The 15,363-nt window shown below is 38.4% G+C and overlaps 1 protein-coding gene across 1 annotated transcript in view; it reads left to right on the top strand.

Annotated features, from left to right (window-relative positions):
* Positions 1 to 15,129, top strand: part of gbe1b (glucan (1,4-alpha-), branching enzyme 1b) — a 51,519-nt gene extending 36,390 nt beyond the window's left edge. The window contains exons 8-12 of the mRNA XM_007568603.2: positions 4,854 to 4,969; positions 6,370 to 6,497; positions 6,771 to 6,869; positions 14,727 to 14,837; positions 14,926 to 15,129. Coding sequence (XP_007568665.2) covers positions 4,854 to 4,969; positions 6,370 to 6,497; positions 6,771 to 6,869; positions 14,727 to 14,837; positions 14,926 to 15,114 — 643 coding nt within the window. The 3' untranslated portion in view covers positions 15,115 to 15,129. The remainder of the gene's footprint in view (positions 1 to 4,853; positions 4,970 to 6,369; positions 6,498 to 6,770; positions 6,870 to 14,726; positions 14,838 to 14,925) is intronic.
* Positions 15,130 to 15,363: the final 234 nt, after the last annotated feature.

The raw sequence follows: 15,363 nt of genomic DNA, 5'->3' as shown, positions 1-15,363 counted from the left end.
TGTTTTAATTACTGCTCTTATTGCCAGGTTTGCGCTAATAACAATTTTCTCTTAGCCATTTCTTCATTTATAAAGATCATCCAACATGCTTTTTCTTATATGGGTTGTTCTCTTGTCTTTCCTAGTTAGAGGAGGGGTTATTGAGCTGATGTTTTACATTTATAACTCAGGTTAAGGACTTAAAAGTAGATTCAATAGGAAATGTTCAAATAACAATGCTATTTGTTATGAGTTTTTGTTGATTTTACAAAATATAACTAAAGAGTTTTCTATAGTAGGCCTATTTAACCAAATGGTCAGAGTATGAAAATAATTGAATTATTTTTTTATGAGAAGAAAACCCTCCTGCATATTGTACTTGTGCTAATTTAAAGTCCATTGGATAACACTCCAATAAAAAAAAAAAGTACAAAAGGAACAACAAACTGCCACTGATTTCTAAAGGACAGCAAATACAAAGTGATCCTAATTACAGGTTGCCAAACATATAATCTCAGTGACAGCAGAGGATTCCTTTTAGGATGCCAAGCAAGAGCAGGTAGCTGCCAGGCAGTTTAAAGAAAGCCAGAAAAACAGCCGATATCCAACACAAAGCTCAGCAAAGCATCGACATCTCAGAGAGTTTTCCCAAAGAGGACCCGAGCATCACATGATTTATGCTGTTACATGTAACATTTGTTTCTTTAGTTCAGCATACAACACTGAATTTGACTAACTCAAATTTGTAACTATATCTACATTATCAAAATATAATCAATGAGATCCGTTGTATTAGAAGAGGGGACAAAAATAATTGCTAAACAAAACGATCAACTTTTAATGAAATTAAAATGTGAACAGCTTCTGCTTTGAGAGTTGTATCAAAGGCCTCATCCTGTGCCGGCCGAAGAGATTATAGAAGTTTGAAATGCGTCAGAAGAGGCAGCCCATTTGTCCCCTTTTTGTTTCAACAAATGCTCACCATCCATCACGCATGTCATTGTGTCGTCGTTTGAGCATCACACTTCCTCTTGAATTACCTGTCAGCCTCCTGAATTTATTTGTTCTTATCTGCAGCTTACCTGTGACGTTGGGAAAACAAGAACTTAAATCTTTTTTTTCCTCCCCTATGAAGACAAGTTGCCACAATCCTTTATGGAAAATTGACATCTGAAAACACATGTTTAAACATTTTATTTTTAGCCACAGTGCCTTCTGAAAGTATTGGCACCCTTCATGCCTTTTTCATAATCTTGTTAGGATTAGCACAATCATTTTGGCTGGTTGGGCCTTGTCAACACCAATTTTTGGTGTTGCGACAGATTTAAAATTGGATTGAGGTGTCGACTTTCACTGGACTAGTCTAACACGCAAATATGGTTTGATCCAAACTGTTCCGCCATTTCTTTGGCGGTATGTTTACGATTGCTATCCTGTCGAAAGATAAACCTCTGTACCTAATGATCACCGAACAGTTGTTTTCTATTATCGCCCTACATTTGTCTCCATCCACTCTACCATCAAAGTTTCCCTCCTTTCCCATTTCTCTGAAGAAAAACTTCCCAACAACATCCTTTACGTCTGGGCACAATGCTCTTAACATGAACACTGTTTGTCCACCAAGTATAGATCTTTGCATGCAGGTCAAACTGTTATATTTTTTTGCTTGTTAAGAGTTATTTGTGAGCAGCAGATGACACCTCAGACCAGGCTTCTTCTGGCTCTTTTAACAAAGCATTTCTTCTTAAGCCACATCTGTGAGGTGTATGACAAACATTTGCCCTGTCGACTGATCCTCCACAAGAGATGTGGATATCTGCACATAACCGTAAAATGTGTTTAAGTTCTTAGATGTAATGCAACCAAATGTGGAGAAAGGTCAGAAAGTGTGTGCAGTTTAAAGCCAGCTGAGCTGCAAATGACGAAGAAAGGTTTTTCTGATTTGAGCCGCAGTTTTGGCTCGCGTGAGGAGAAAATGAGCTCCGTTAACGATCATTAAATTTGAGTGGGGAAAATTTTCTTTTGAATTAACTTGAGGTATTTGTCCTAGCCGTGTGTGTGTGTGTGTGCGTGTGTGTGTGTGCTTGCAGGTAAAACAGGAAAACATGACAGATTATCCGCTCTTTCATTACAAGCAGCAACATTAGAGCTTTACTCTATTAGTGCTCCCTAACTAGGTTTCACTGTCACTGCTACACTTTAATCTGAGGATGCTGTAATGTGCAATTTGCTTTTATATTAACACCACAGACCAGCTGATAACTTCACGGCGCTGCATAGATAAGCGATGTGTTGCATCTGGTATAGAGATCTACCTTTCACACTGTAATTGGACCTGATGATGAATGGCGTTGTGGGCCTTAATGTGGCAGTATGGTTTCATCTCGGGGCCCCTGGCTCTCACTGGCTATTATCTCCATCCCGTGAGGATACACTGTGTCTGAGCCTTTGTTGGCTCTGTGCACCGAAGTGGAGGACCTAATCTATTTATCACAGGGTCTGCGTGACCACCCAGCCAGGCTGCTATATCGGATCATACCAGGCTCCCTTGTTCTGCTCCTCCAGGGAAGAATGAAGTGCAGATGTAACATGTGGCTTCACACCTGTCAAACAGCGCTGGCGCTGGTCATCCCCGAGGAGTGGGAGCACAGGAGGGAAAACATTTAAATCTATTTTTTGTCATGGCTTTCTTTTTCTAAAGAAACTCAGATTCTCTCTTGTGACATATAGAATGTATTCCTCTGCAAGTGAGTGCTGGGGTTGAGTCTAAACATTTTCTAAAGCGAAAGTATTGAGAACAAGATTGGGTTTGTATTGTTTTATTGAAGGTTTTACGACGTAAAATTTTACTGAGTTTGTTAAAAATTAATCTTTTTATTGCTGAGCTGATTTTTTTTCACTCTGCATCATTCAAGGAAAGAAAATGTTAAATCACTGCATACTAGTGGTTTAAAGCTGCATTATGTAACTTTTAAACTATAAAAAAAAAATCTTTTTTTTTTTTTTTTTTTTTTTACATATTTGTTAAAACTCTCTGTATGTCCTACACTTTAACATGAGAGAAAATCTCTGACAAGTCGAGCTCCTAGCTGTAGTGTAACAAAGAGCAAAGGGTAGGTTGTGAGCACCTCATACAAAAGTGAATCTACAGCACTAAGACCCTCCCCCTGCCTCTGATTGGTTGTTTCTGATTGAATGGTGTATTTCTGCAGATGGCAGTAGGACCACAGGGTGGAAGCAGAGGAGTTTGGATTTTTCTTTTATTATTTTTCACAGATTATCTTTGTCATATTATACTGTAGTGGCAGTCGTAATAAATATGCACACATTCTATTCTTTATAAAAAATGTATACTCTAACTTTGAATTTGTTTCTGTGAATTGTTGTCACTTTTGGTAAAGATTTGTCAAAATCCTTTAAAAAAAAATGTCTTTGTAGGTTTTTGCCCCCATGTCACATCATATTGACACCATATGAGAACAGACACAGATTACTACAGGAAAAGTTTTACTTTTAATCAGCCCAAAGAGCCAGAAATCTTCTAATAGGATTTTTTTTTCCTCCACTGAGTACTTATACTCTAAAGACAATGCAAATTTAAACTACAGCGATAAAACATTCATTTGTTGATGTTTTTTTTTTTTTTTTAACACATTTTTATCACGATTATCATTAAGTGGCAACTGGTGACATAAGCTGCTGATGAAAAGTAGATAAAATATATGATTTGATTTTTGGTAAACATACAGAAATGTAACTTTTTTTTAATAGTATTTTTCTCTAAACTTTTTTTTATGTTATACTAATCACAGTTATAAATGTGTATATAATATAAATTTTTTGCATGCACTTGATATGAAACTACAAAGAAAAAAAAAACTAAAAACAATATGTTTTTGCATATTTTCACCCATAAATAAATTCAACACGTCAGTATAATTACTGTTGGGAACTGAGAGCACACTGTAGATCTGAGTTGGGTCTTTCAGGCTGAGCAGAGGCAGCGGTTCACACTTAATCAGCATCTTGAATGTGTCATTCGTCTCACATCCTTGGTGCTTTGCTTTTGCCCTACAGCGCTGCATCCGAGTACAGTGTTTCATTTGGTGCTCATTACGCGCACTGCATGGAGACGACCAAATATTGAGTTTTTGCTGATGTTTCCATGGCGACACGCCACCGAATGGAAAGAGTTGAGGTGTGCGGTGTACTTTGCCTTGAGTGACTGTATAGAACTGGATGACTCTTCCAGTCAAGATAGAGGACGGAGGCCATTTATGGAATCCACCTCCTCCAGCCTGCAGCCAACAGCCACAGCACATTTGTGTGCTGCGTGACACACTGACGGCTGTAAACTATGGCAAGCTGCATTTAATATTTAGGTAGTTTATCCAGTTTATGTACACTTTTTTTTTTTAGAGTATTTACCCTCTTGAATGGCAAACACTGGAACCCATTATACGTGAAGCCTGAAGACAAATGATTTGTCCCATTTTCAAGTAAGAGGTCTTAATTCTGCTGTCCAAGTGTGGAATTTTAATCCCATCAATTTAAATACACCAGGATGCCTAGATGCACATAATATTTGCTCTGCTGGCTGATGGAAATCAGAAAGCCACCGATTTTTCATCATGACATCTTAAAATGTGAAAGACGTAGTTCCCTCTATTGTTAATATAAGCGCCGTCTGCTGTCACCGCCACTCCCTTCCCAACATAATGGAGCTTCAGTTGTCAATATCTGAGTGTCCTGCTTTCAGGGGAAAATTAATCTCTGGTGACTAAAATTCATGATGAGATGTGTGAATAATTCACAGGCTCTTGCTTATCTGACCTTGACTTGTTTTTGTGCCGTTTGTGTGTGCACACAACTAGCTGGGAAGTGCTGCGCTTCCTGCTGTCAAACCTGCGCTGGTGGATGGAGGAGTACTGCTTTGATGGCTTCAGGTTCGACGGCATTACCTCCATGCTGTACCATCACCATGGCATCGGTAAGACTGGTTGATCTGTGCGTACGCAAGCGAGACTTGCTTTTCTCTGCAACAACGGTGCAGTTTTTACGTCAGAATGCATAGAGTTGGGAAACAGTCTTGGAAAACTGACTTATCTAACATACAGTTTGGGAAAAATGCCTCACTTTTAAAAGAAAAGAATAATAGAAAGTTTTTCACAGTTGTCCTTTGCAACCATAAACTTCCTTGTGTTGGGATTTTTTTTCTTTTGTGAAAGATCAGCATAAACTAATGCATGACTGTAGAAAACAGGGTGGAAAAAGATGCACTGTTTTCACTTTATTTGACTAATTGAATTCTGAAAAGTATGCATGCATTTGCTTTGAGTGCTTTTCACTGTGATACCCAGAAATAAAATCGAGTCCACGTGTTAAAATATCAGTATTTACCTGTCCACCTAAACTGACAGACCAGGCATATATTAGAGAGCCAACTGAAAGGTTCATAGTGACTCTGGAAGACCTGCAGAGATCCAACTCTCAGGTGGTTAGTCATGCTGTCTATAGATGCATGTTTTGTGAAGAAGCGGTAAAACAAAGTTGTTGCTGGAAGAAGCCATAGTTTGTTAAAAGACATGTTGGTGACAGAGCAGACAAGTTGAAGAAGTTGCTTGAGTCAGAAAATGTCAAAGCCTTCAGCTTACAGGCAGAAGCACAATGTGCGATCCAAAACTATCGCTGCATACTTAACACACCATCCCTGTAGGTAAATATGGTAATGCAACATGATATAGTGTGGATGGTTTTCTAGGAAGACAAGGAAGGTGGTCAGAATTGATTGGAACTTCCAGCAGGACAGAAACCCTATAGCCAGAGCTACAGTAGGATATTTTAGATGAAAGTGTCTTCATGTCGTAAAATGATCAAAAATCCAAATTCAGCCAAAAAAATCCAATTTGGAATCTCTGGCAAAACTTCATGTTCAGAGACTCGTCATAAAAATGTATATTCACACTTTTCCAGATGCTTGTTTTCTTAAAATAATCTGAACATTTCATCGTTTTTCTTCCACTGTGTATTGGTTTGTGTTGGTCCATCTTGCAAGATCCCAGTAAAACACTTTAAAGTTTGTGGTTGTAATGAGAAAAAGGTCAAAATGTATTAATACTTTTTTCAATGCAGTGTAAACCAGTTCCGTTAGAAATGAAAACTTAGTAATGAGAAAAAGGTCAAAGGGTGTCAATACTTTTTCAAGGCAGTGTAAAGCAGTTCCGTTTGAATTGAAAACTTAGTTTAAACCGGCCCGAAATGCTGGAGGTAAAATTTGACAAACGGAGGAAGTGAAAATAGTTGTATCACTTAGAAAAATAGATCTGGTCAGTTTGGAAGTTGGGGTGGAAAGCATGATGAGTGTTCACTGTGTGGGTGTTTACCCTTCAGGCACTGGCTTCTCGGGGGACTACAATGAGTACTTTGGCCTACAAGTTGATGAAGAATCTTTGGTGTACCTGATGCTTTCCAATCACATCCTCCATAGTCTCTATCCAGACTGCATCACTATTGCAGAGGTAAAAACACACATCCGCACACGTTTTGCAAAATGCACTGCCTGTAGCTATTATTAATTAAAAGCACTTATTAGGCAGGCATATCCTACTTATTTATTTATTTTTTTTCCGTTGCTGTAATTAAAAGTTAATGTAAAAAAGCGATCTGGATCAGTGATTCTTGGGCATTTTTATAGCTCAACACATAAATTATACAGCCTGTAGTGATGGGATTAGCGTTTACTTGAAGGGAAACACAAAAAAGTAGTTTTACACAGTAGGATATCTCTGCAGGATGTGTCTGGGATGCCTGCCCTCTGCAGAAGAGTGGAGGAGGGAGGACTTGGCTTCGATTATCGACTGGCGATGGCGATTCCTGACAAATGGATTCAGGTAAGAGGGTTTTGTTCACTTGAATGCATTCTTTTCACAAACCAAATCATCAGTTCAAATTCTAGAAATGAACACTGTGATGCTGCTTAAGTCAAATGCTGTGAACATTACATTTCTACGATAGCAACTTCCAAGAATTTGTCACATTTGAATAATTTATTTTATTGTGATTTCATGTGGAAGATCAACACAAAGTGGATTATAATTATTTATGGCAAAGAAAATGATGCGTGGCTTTCGATTTTTATTACAAGTGAGAATCCGTTTGTCTTCAACTTCAGTGTTTTGCAGTTCACTTCTAGTTTTGCACATGTGGAGACTGAAATCTTTGCTCATTTTGCTTTAGAGGCTCAAGAAAATTCAGGTTGGATGTAGAGCTTTTGAGAGTAGAAATTTTCAAGTCTCAGACTTGCGAATTTCAGACATAAAGTCCAGACTTTACTTTGACTTGACCTTTCTAAAATATGAATATGAATAAGTTTATACCATTCCATTGTGGCTTTGGAGGTAAATGTCCTGCGAGAAGGAAATCTTTCTTCCCAATTTGACATCTTTTGTCCTGTTTTTAGATCTCTCCATCTTCCCGTCAGCTGTCGGCTCTAGCATCCCACAGCATGATGTTGTATAAATTTAAATTTGTGGACATGAAAAAAGTGAGAAAAAAATCCAGGGAAGTCATATCATGACTATTTTAAATAAGTGCTGCTCTTCCACCAAACGTATAACAATGTATTTGTTTCGTGAAATCATGACACACATCCTTACAGCCGCTGGATTCATGATGGAAAACAGGTCTGTTTTTTGGGTGGTTTTATAGAACAAGTGATGTAAAACAGAGTCTTGTGCTGAGTATTTCTCCTGTGTCACCTGGACCGGCCGAAAGAAGGTTAAAGTGATTGCTCTTCTCAAAGCTTTGCTAATTTATTTTTCTTTATTCTCCAATGATTCTTCCTGCTGTGCACTAACATTTTTTTTACCCAGCAGAGACACAGCTGTGAATAAATGTGTGATGCAGGCAGTTATTATGAAAAAATAAAAACGCACAGTCATCTTTGTTTGATCAGTAATTCCTGTCTTTCCATACCTGTAATTTTGTGGGAAGAGGAATAAAGATAAACTTAATTATTTTAACATAAAGGTCAACTTCCAGGCTTCTTTATTGGAACTAGTAGAAAGGCAGGCTGTCGCCTCATGTATTAACTTGTAATGTATCCTAACGTGGGATTGCCTCATGCACTGTTCAAACAGAATATTATTAATATCATATTTATCTTGTCAGAATATCTATAAAGATCATAATCTCTTTTTTTGCACATTCCTACAGAATCATCAGAGAGAAACAATTCGTAGTTTTACCTTTAAACATATCAGCCTACTTCCCATGCTTCTCTTTGAAGATTATTTTCTTGAGCACAAATTGTTTTTTTTTGTTCTATGAACACCGCTGTCTTTGAAGCCTGTGACCTTTATTATAGTTTGAGTTCATAAGATAGAACCTTGTGAAGAGCATCACTATTAATTGACACTGAATAGGAACATTCTGAAAATACATTCTTTATGAGATTCATTGCCAGTATGAATCCATTGACTTATAATATGGACTTTATTAATTTCCATTGGGAGGCCAGATAAATCTTGATTGGTTTCAGAAAACTGCTGTGTATTGGAAAGCAGGTGAAAACTTTTTCTTAGCAATGTCTTGGAGTGAAAAGATTATTGTTTTTGCAGATTATTAAATACAGCTCAATCTAAATTTATTTATACGCCTGGTATTTTTAAAATTATTTCCATTCAATAAGTTTGTTCTTGATTAGAAACTCGAGCCACTTTTACAGTTTATTTTAATATTGCAGCACAAATTATTTACAGCTGTCAATGCTTTTTTTTTTGCTACACTTTTTCCTTTCACCCAACTTTTCATAAATATGTTTGGAGCAGCACTCTGTGAACAGTTAACTTCAGTACCAATGACCTCAAGCACCCTACTGTCCTTTTTGAGGGTGTCAGTCATTCTCTGCTGGACAGTTGTCATGTCAGCTGTCTTCCTAGCAACCGTGTCAGCAATTCTACAGCACTAATAAATTCAAATTCCTTTTTTATTAGCTGCAAGCTGTAGTTCTCAAAATTAATAAAAACAAGTGAGTGTCTAATGAGTCTATAAAATTTATGAAATGTACTTTTGTAATTAAATTTGTGAATTAAGTTATACTATTATGCCCACTATTGAAGTAGGTTTAACACTTGTTTTATAAATGTTTTCATTTCATTTCAATAATTTTATTTTAATTAATGACCTGCTCTCCCTTTGCAATCAAACTCATTCATTTTTTATTTTTATTTTTTACATGACAGGAGCACTGTCAAAAAAAAATGACAAGATTATCCAGCGTGTTACTACTCAACAGTGCATCTGTCTGCAGGGGAAATAATGGGCACCAAACATTCACAAATCCTCCACAACAACTGTTGAAGCACCCTTTGGTTGGACACTTCAGTCCGAACTGCCACTGCGAAAGTGCTTAATAGCCCACAATGGGAAAACATTGTTTATAACGCTTCAGTCATCAGGTCCATAACTTTGTGATGGTAAAGCCAAGTAGCAGAGGGAGGGAGCTGGGTGGTGGTGGAGGGGTTTAACATGCACACCCAATCCTTCATGCACAGATAAAGCTGTTTATCTCAAATCTTTCTCCTGCTGTTTCTAGATGAGCTTACACACTGTCAGAATGTTTGTGTTCTGACAAAGGCTGTTTTGATAAAAAAAAATGCCACCGATTTATTGTTGCTTTAAAACCGTTGTTTTTTTTGTTTGTTTGTTTTTATTTTTTTTTAATCATCAAGTATTTTGTGTAGTCAATTTGGAAAAACGTATAGCCAGACAGTATGTTATGTAGGGAGGTACGTGTATGGGTTCGGCTGGCGGATGAGTGAAGATTGTTCTGTGTGTGTGTTTGAAGAACGTAGAGGCCGTTTTCCTAAGCTTGAAGAAAAGCGCTGATTGCAGAATAGCTAAAAAGGTTGGCTGTTGCAACGTTTTTATGGAAAGCATATTTCTTTTGCTACGGGTCCACAGCGAATTTTAAAATATTTACTCATATTTTAGGGTTGGGGAGGGCTGGGGAGCAAGATGGAGAGTATGACCTCAGCTCAGCATGCATGCACTACGGCTTCTTGTGTTTCCCAACGGGGGGAGTCAATGCATCGTTAATCAAGTCTGTCTCTCACAGCGGTTGGTTTTACTCAGCGTCGGGTTTGAAGGGAGGAGAAAAGGAGGTGAGAGATCTAGTCCATGACTTGACCTTCCTCTGTGATGCTGGAAGTAGCTGTGCAGCCTGCAGAGCTTGTACCTCCGAGGCTTCGCTCAATTTTTCCCGAGAACCCTTCTTGAGAGGTTGCTCTTGCATTTACTTAAGGCATTGCAAGCCTTTTTTTGTTATTGTTGTTGTTTGTTTGGTGTTTGTTTTGAAGCTACTCATTGTTACATGTTTTAATTAAATTTGTAGCCTCCCTAAGGAAAGTGGATGCTGGAGGCAGAGCAAAATGTTCTCCATATCTGTGCAGGGAAGCATTCATATGAACATGCTGTGGTATAGTCAGTGAAGTGCATTCAGGGCTAGCCTCGCCTCTTCTCACAGAGTGTCAATTAGGGAGGGATTTGAATGGACTGAAGTGGAGCCTCCAGTGAGGTATATGTTGCAGAAAAGGAGAATTGGAGCTGCAAGGGAGGGCGAGACAGGAGGAAACAGAAGGAAAGAGAAACAAAGACGCAGAGCAACAGAGCTGCGAGCTTATTTATAGATTCACATGTGTGCATGGATGAATCTCTCTCAGTTCCTCGGCTGGGGCCCCCATGCTGCGTTTTGTCCTCAGCATGACTGATTGATATGACTCATTTACTGGCTGCAGAAGGCTGTTAGGACCAACAGACTGTGAAAAATTAAGATGTCCTAATGAGAAGGACCAGATAAGGCGCGGTGGCACAAGTTGGGATGATTCGATCTGATTATGACCATAAAATGCTGTCACTCCTAATGGATAATGTTACAAAGCCCTCTAATTTAACAAGCACCCTTCCCTCAAGCTACAATAGATTGAGATGTAATTGAAACAATTAGAGGCAGAGGAGAAAGAGGGCTGCATGGTGGCGGCTAGGAGATGAGAGGTTGATGCTGAGAATTCTCCGGCATCCCTCCGCTTCTCTCGGCTGTTCAACTTGAATGACCTCCGAGTCAATTGTCTCAATTTTTGCTTCTGTTCCTCCATTTATTTTAATTGAATGAAAATATCAGTTTGAACAGCTCCCCCTTATTAGTTTCAGGGGAGGGAAAGGGAAAGGAGAAAAAAAAATCCATTTCTTCTCTGAGTCACTCCGCTCTGTCCATCATGCCAGAAACACTTTCAATTAATATGACTTAATAAAATTCAGGCTGTCGGCGAGCAATGATGGAGCTCGGCTTGTTTACGTAAACATGCTGCGGGCTTTATCGCCAGCCTCTCGCTCCGACCTGCTCGGCTGGTGTCGCCCTCCGCGCGTCTGCTTTTAACAGCAGCAGCATTTCAGTTTTGTCCAGCTTAATTGCACTTTGAGGCCACCTCTGCTTGGTGTTAACAGGCTTTTGGCAAGGCTTTTTATAGCAGAAACTGTGACATGACCCAAAGTGGGCCTTTTTAGCCAAGCAAAGTCCACCGATGTTTCTGTTGGCAGAACCTTTTGTTAAGTTGTGAAGTTATGTGGACGTTTGTGTTGGAGGATGAAGCGATGCGTGCTTTTTTAAAATTTTTTTAAAATCTTTTTTTAACGTAGCCCAACCAGTTAAAATGACTTTTCATGGCGTACCTGATGAAACTTTAAAAGTTCAGAGGAAGTTTATTTTTGATGGTCTACTTGGTACCTAGTTCTAGTACAAGGAACTGAACTTAGAAATATAATGTTTTTTATAAGCACTAAAATTAAATGTTAATGTATATATATATCACATCCGCAGGTCAAAAGACTGGGGAGGACTCATGTTGAGGTCCATTGCAAGCTCAGAAAGAGATTTTTTTTTTCTGTTTTAAACTCAGCACCACACCATTTCCAGCCAGTAATTCATAAAAAAATAATTTCCCTTTGTGTTTAATAAAGTATATTCATTCATTCATCCATTCATTCATTCGATAAGAGGCTGATTGCATTTTCCCTTCTACAAATGAAATTATTTTTTCTGAAAAACTGTTTTTTTTTCTTCCAATGTTTTTTAGTATCTTTGTCTTGTATTTAAATGTGTTTGACCTGAAATGTGACAAACAAGCAACGAGGGTAAATACTTTCTTCATAGCGTTGTAATAAAAGTTGACAAGTCAGCTTAGGGGAGCTGAAGAGCAGAGAATCAGTGGAGATTTGATGTCAATGCACAACAGCTCACAGAGCATTCACAATATAGTAGCAGCAGTGTTTGTATGACATGATGACATGTCCACATAGGTAAAAAAAGAAAAAAAAACCCTGCTGCTCAGATCAACCTAAAAAATGTAAAATTGGGGCTAAAAGCTAAACCTTTCTCCGCCATTAAATCCTTTCCAGCTCTGCGTGAGAGCCTCTTAAATCAGTCACAGCATGCCAGTGGCAGCAAAATGACCTCATCCTGCACGGCAAGACTTTTTTATTTTATTATTATTTTATTTCTAGCTCTGTCTAATTAATCTGGGCACTCTGGTTGGCTCCTGACAGCAGGCTTGTAAAGTAAGATTTGTGCACTGCTCATTATCATTGATGAAGTGGAGTGTCAGCGGTGCCAGGAAGCTCGGCTGGCCGGGGCTGATGCGGGTGAGCTGGTGGTAGGGAAGTCATCAACCCGTTCACTTCTGTCTCTGCTCCGACAGTCCCACTCCAAAATTAATTGCTCCCAGACCACTTTTGCGGTTGAATTGAATTGTAATGATTCATAAAGAAGTGTAAAATGTCTGATTGTACGTAGATGTGGAGGCAGCCTTGACGATCTCTCGGGGACTGCTGGTAGATTCATTTGTTCAAGAAAAGCCTTGAGGAGACATATAATTTTATCAGTAGTTATGTTATTTATTTATTTATTTATTTTTAGAAACTACATTTGTGGATTTTATTAGTGTGTATAAGTACGTATTAATAATTCAGTGTTGGTATGGGAAGTCCACATTGTGAGTAGACAGAAATTTAAAACAAAAATGCATGACATAAGCTAATTTATTTGCTTTAAAATGGCTTATTCTATTGTTAATTGTTCCATTGCTAATTTCCAATGGAACAAGTGAACGTATGGACAAATGGTGACACTATAACAACTATAGGCCAAACTAGTTTGCAATGCATGTCCTCCTGTGCTGTTAGCAACATACAGCAATCCAAAAGACAATAAAACATTGCAGTAAAAAAAAAAAATCGTACATAACATAAATTCTAAAATTAATGTAAAACAAACAAGAGCCATCATGGGCTCTCTCTTAGAAAAACTACACTCGCCAACTGCTGATATTAATTTTAGCAATCTCCATTTTTTTTTTCTGTAGGAACTGTATTTCACAACTTTCCAGACCTAGTTTTGCTGCATTCACTTTTTTGAATTTTTTTTATTATTATTTTTATTTTTTGGTCAATCCAAAAGCTGTCAGTCCTTTGCTATCTATTCTAATTCAAGAATTACAATATATGGTACAGAATAGCTTTGAAGAGACAAATGGAACAAGCAATTAGTTGCCTATTCTTAAATAGTTGGATTGTTTGTGTTTTTTACATTTTACTGTTGATATTTTATATTGGTCTTATCTCAAAGAGTTTCTAAGTGTGTAGCTCTAGGTTCTGAAAATGTGTCAGCCTTTCAAGGTGTTAAAACCTCTGAGATTCTGTTGCAAGCATAAAAAGAATTGCCCCAGTAAATGTCTTTGGTGGCAATGGCAATGACTATAGCCACACAAGGCAAAGGTGAAGAAAATTGAATGTGAACAGATGCTGATATAGAGAGGCGTATTGCCTTTATTTAGGGGGACCAGTCAGTTCATCTCAGACATATTGATCGGCACAATTTACTCTCTTTACTCAGAGGATTATGGCTCTGTAGAGTAATATAAAGGTTTCCTGACGTGTCAATCAGCTGTCACTGCCAATTCCACTGAGCAGACTTCAGCCTGTCTCTGAAATGGGTTTGCCGAGTCACCCACCTCTCAGACAGCTGCATGTCAATTGCCAAGGATTCTTGGAGGACATTTTTTATTATTTTTTTTTTCATATTCATAATGATTCTGAGGGTTTCCAGCCTCCCTCGTCTTGATTGAATTATCTTTGTTCTCGGTGCACTCACATGATCTTTTTCCCTACCCGCTTACTTTGTTGTTGCTTTTGTATACTTTTTGTATGCAACGTTTGAACAAATTCTTTATTGTGATACCGTCTTGAAAGACGTGCCTTGAATGCATGCTTTCGTGACCTCTTATCTTCTCCTGACCTTTTGAAAATGACTCAATTGGCAGTAAGCGAGCATGTTGACTTGCCAGTGCAGTGCCACCGGTTGGATTTATTGTTGAATCCTTCCATTGGATGAGAGGTTCTGACCTTGCCCATCTTGAGTTTGGAGAGCTGATGCCTTACTACCCATGGGCTGTAGTGCAGTTATTAAAAACTCCATTACCACCATTTATAGGTAGACATAACTCACAGTGCGGATATAGAGATGTCAAAACAGAGATTGATCTTGGTAAGAAGTGTAACCCAGAGAAAACTTGGGAAAGGTAGAAAGACTGTCGGAACTGAAATACTGAGCTGAAGGCATCAGTCAGTCTGAAAAGATCTTTCAGCTATACATCTATCATACCCTTTTTCAATAAGCCCTCTCTGTCATTGTGTAGATCCTGAAGGAGTTAAAGGATGAAGAGTGGGACATGGGTAATATTGTCTTCACGCTGACCAACAGGCGGTATGGAGAGAAGTGCATAGCATATGCAGAAAGCCACGACCAGGTACTCATTTAATCCTATCTCACTTTACGCTGCATGCAGTCAGCCTCTTTTTCTTCTGTGAATAATGAAATATCACACACATTTTCAGGCCCTGGTTGGTGATAAAACCCTGGCCTTCTGGCTAATGGACAAAGAGATGTACACCAATATGAGTACCATGGTTCCCATGTCGCACATCATCGACCGTGGAATGCAGCTGCATAAGATGATCCGCCTCCTCACACATGGCTTAGGTGGAGAGGGATACCTGAACTTTATGGGTGAGTCATCATTGTAACAGAGAATCTATAGTTCCAGGGGTGTATGAGTTGCACTTTTTTGCCAACATATATATTTTAAAAAATCCAATTGTGCCATGTTTTTATTTTGTCTTGTATTAGGCTATTTGTGTTACTGCTGCAAATAGAGGCGACGTCCAATTAAAAATGTTGGAAAATAACTACTGATAAGACAAACAATTTTTTTTTTCTTGCAGCACCATGTTGTAAAGAATGAGGCCTGATTACTTTTATTTCAAAAAGCACTT

The sequence above is a fragment of the Poecilia formosa genome, unplaced genomic scaffold (assembly GCF_000485575.1).
Source record: "Poecilia formosa unplaced genomic scaffold, Poecilia_formosa-5.1.2 Scaffold228, whole genome shotgun sequence".
NCBI classification, from domain to species: domain Eukaryota; kingdom Metazoa; phylum Chordata; class Actinopteri; order Cyprinodontiformes; family Poeciliidae; genus Poecilia; species Poecilia formosa.
Note: the sequence above shows the minus strand (reverse complement) of the source record. Positions and strands in the feature narration are given on the sequence as shown.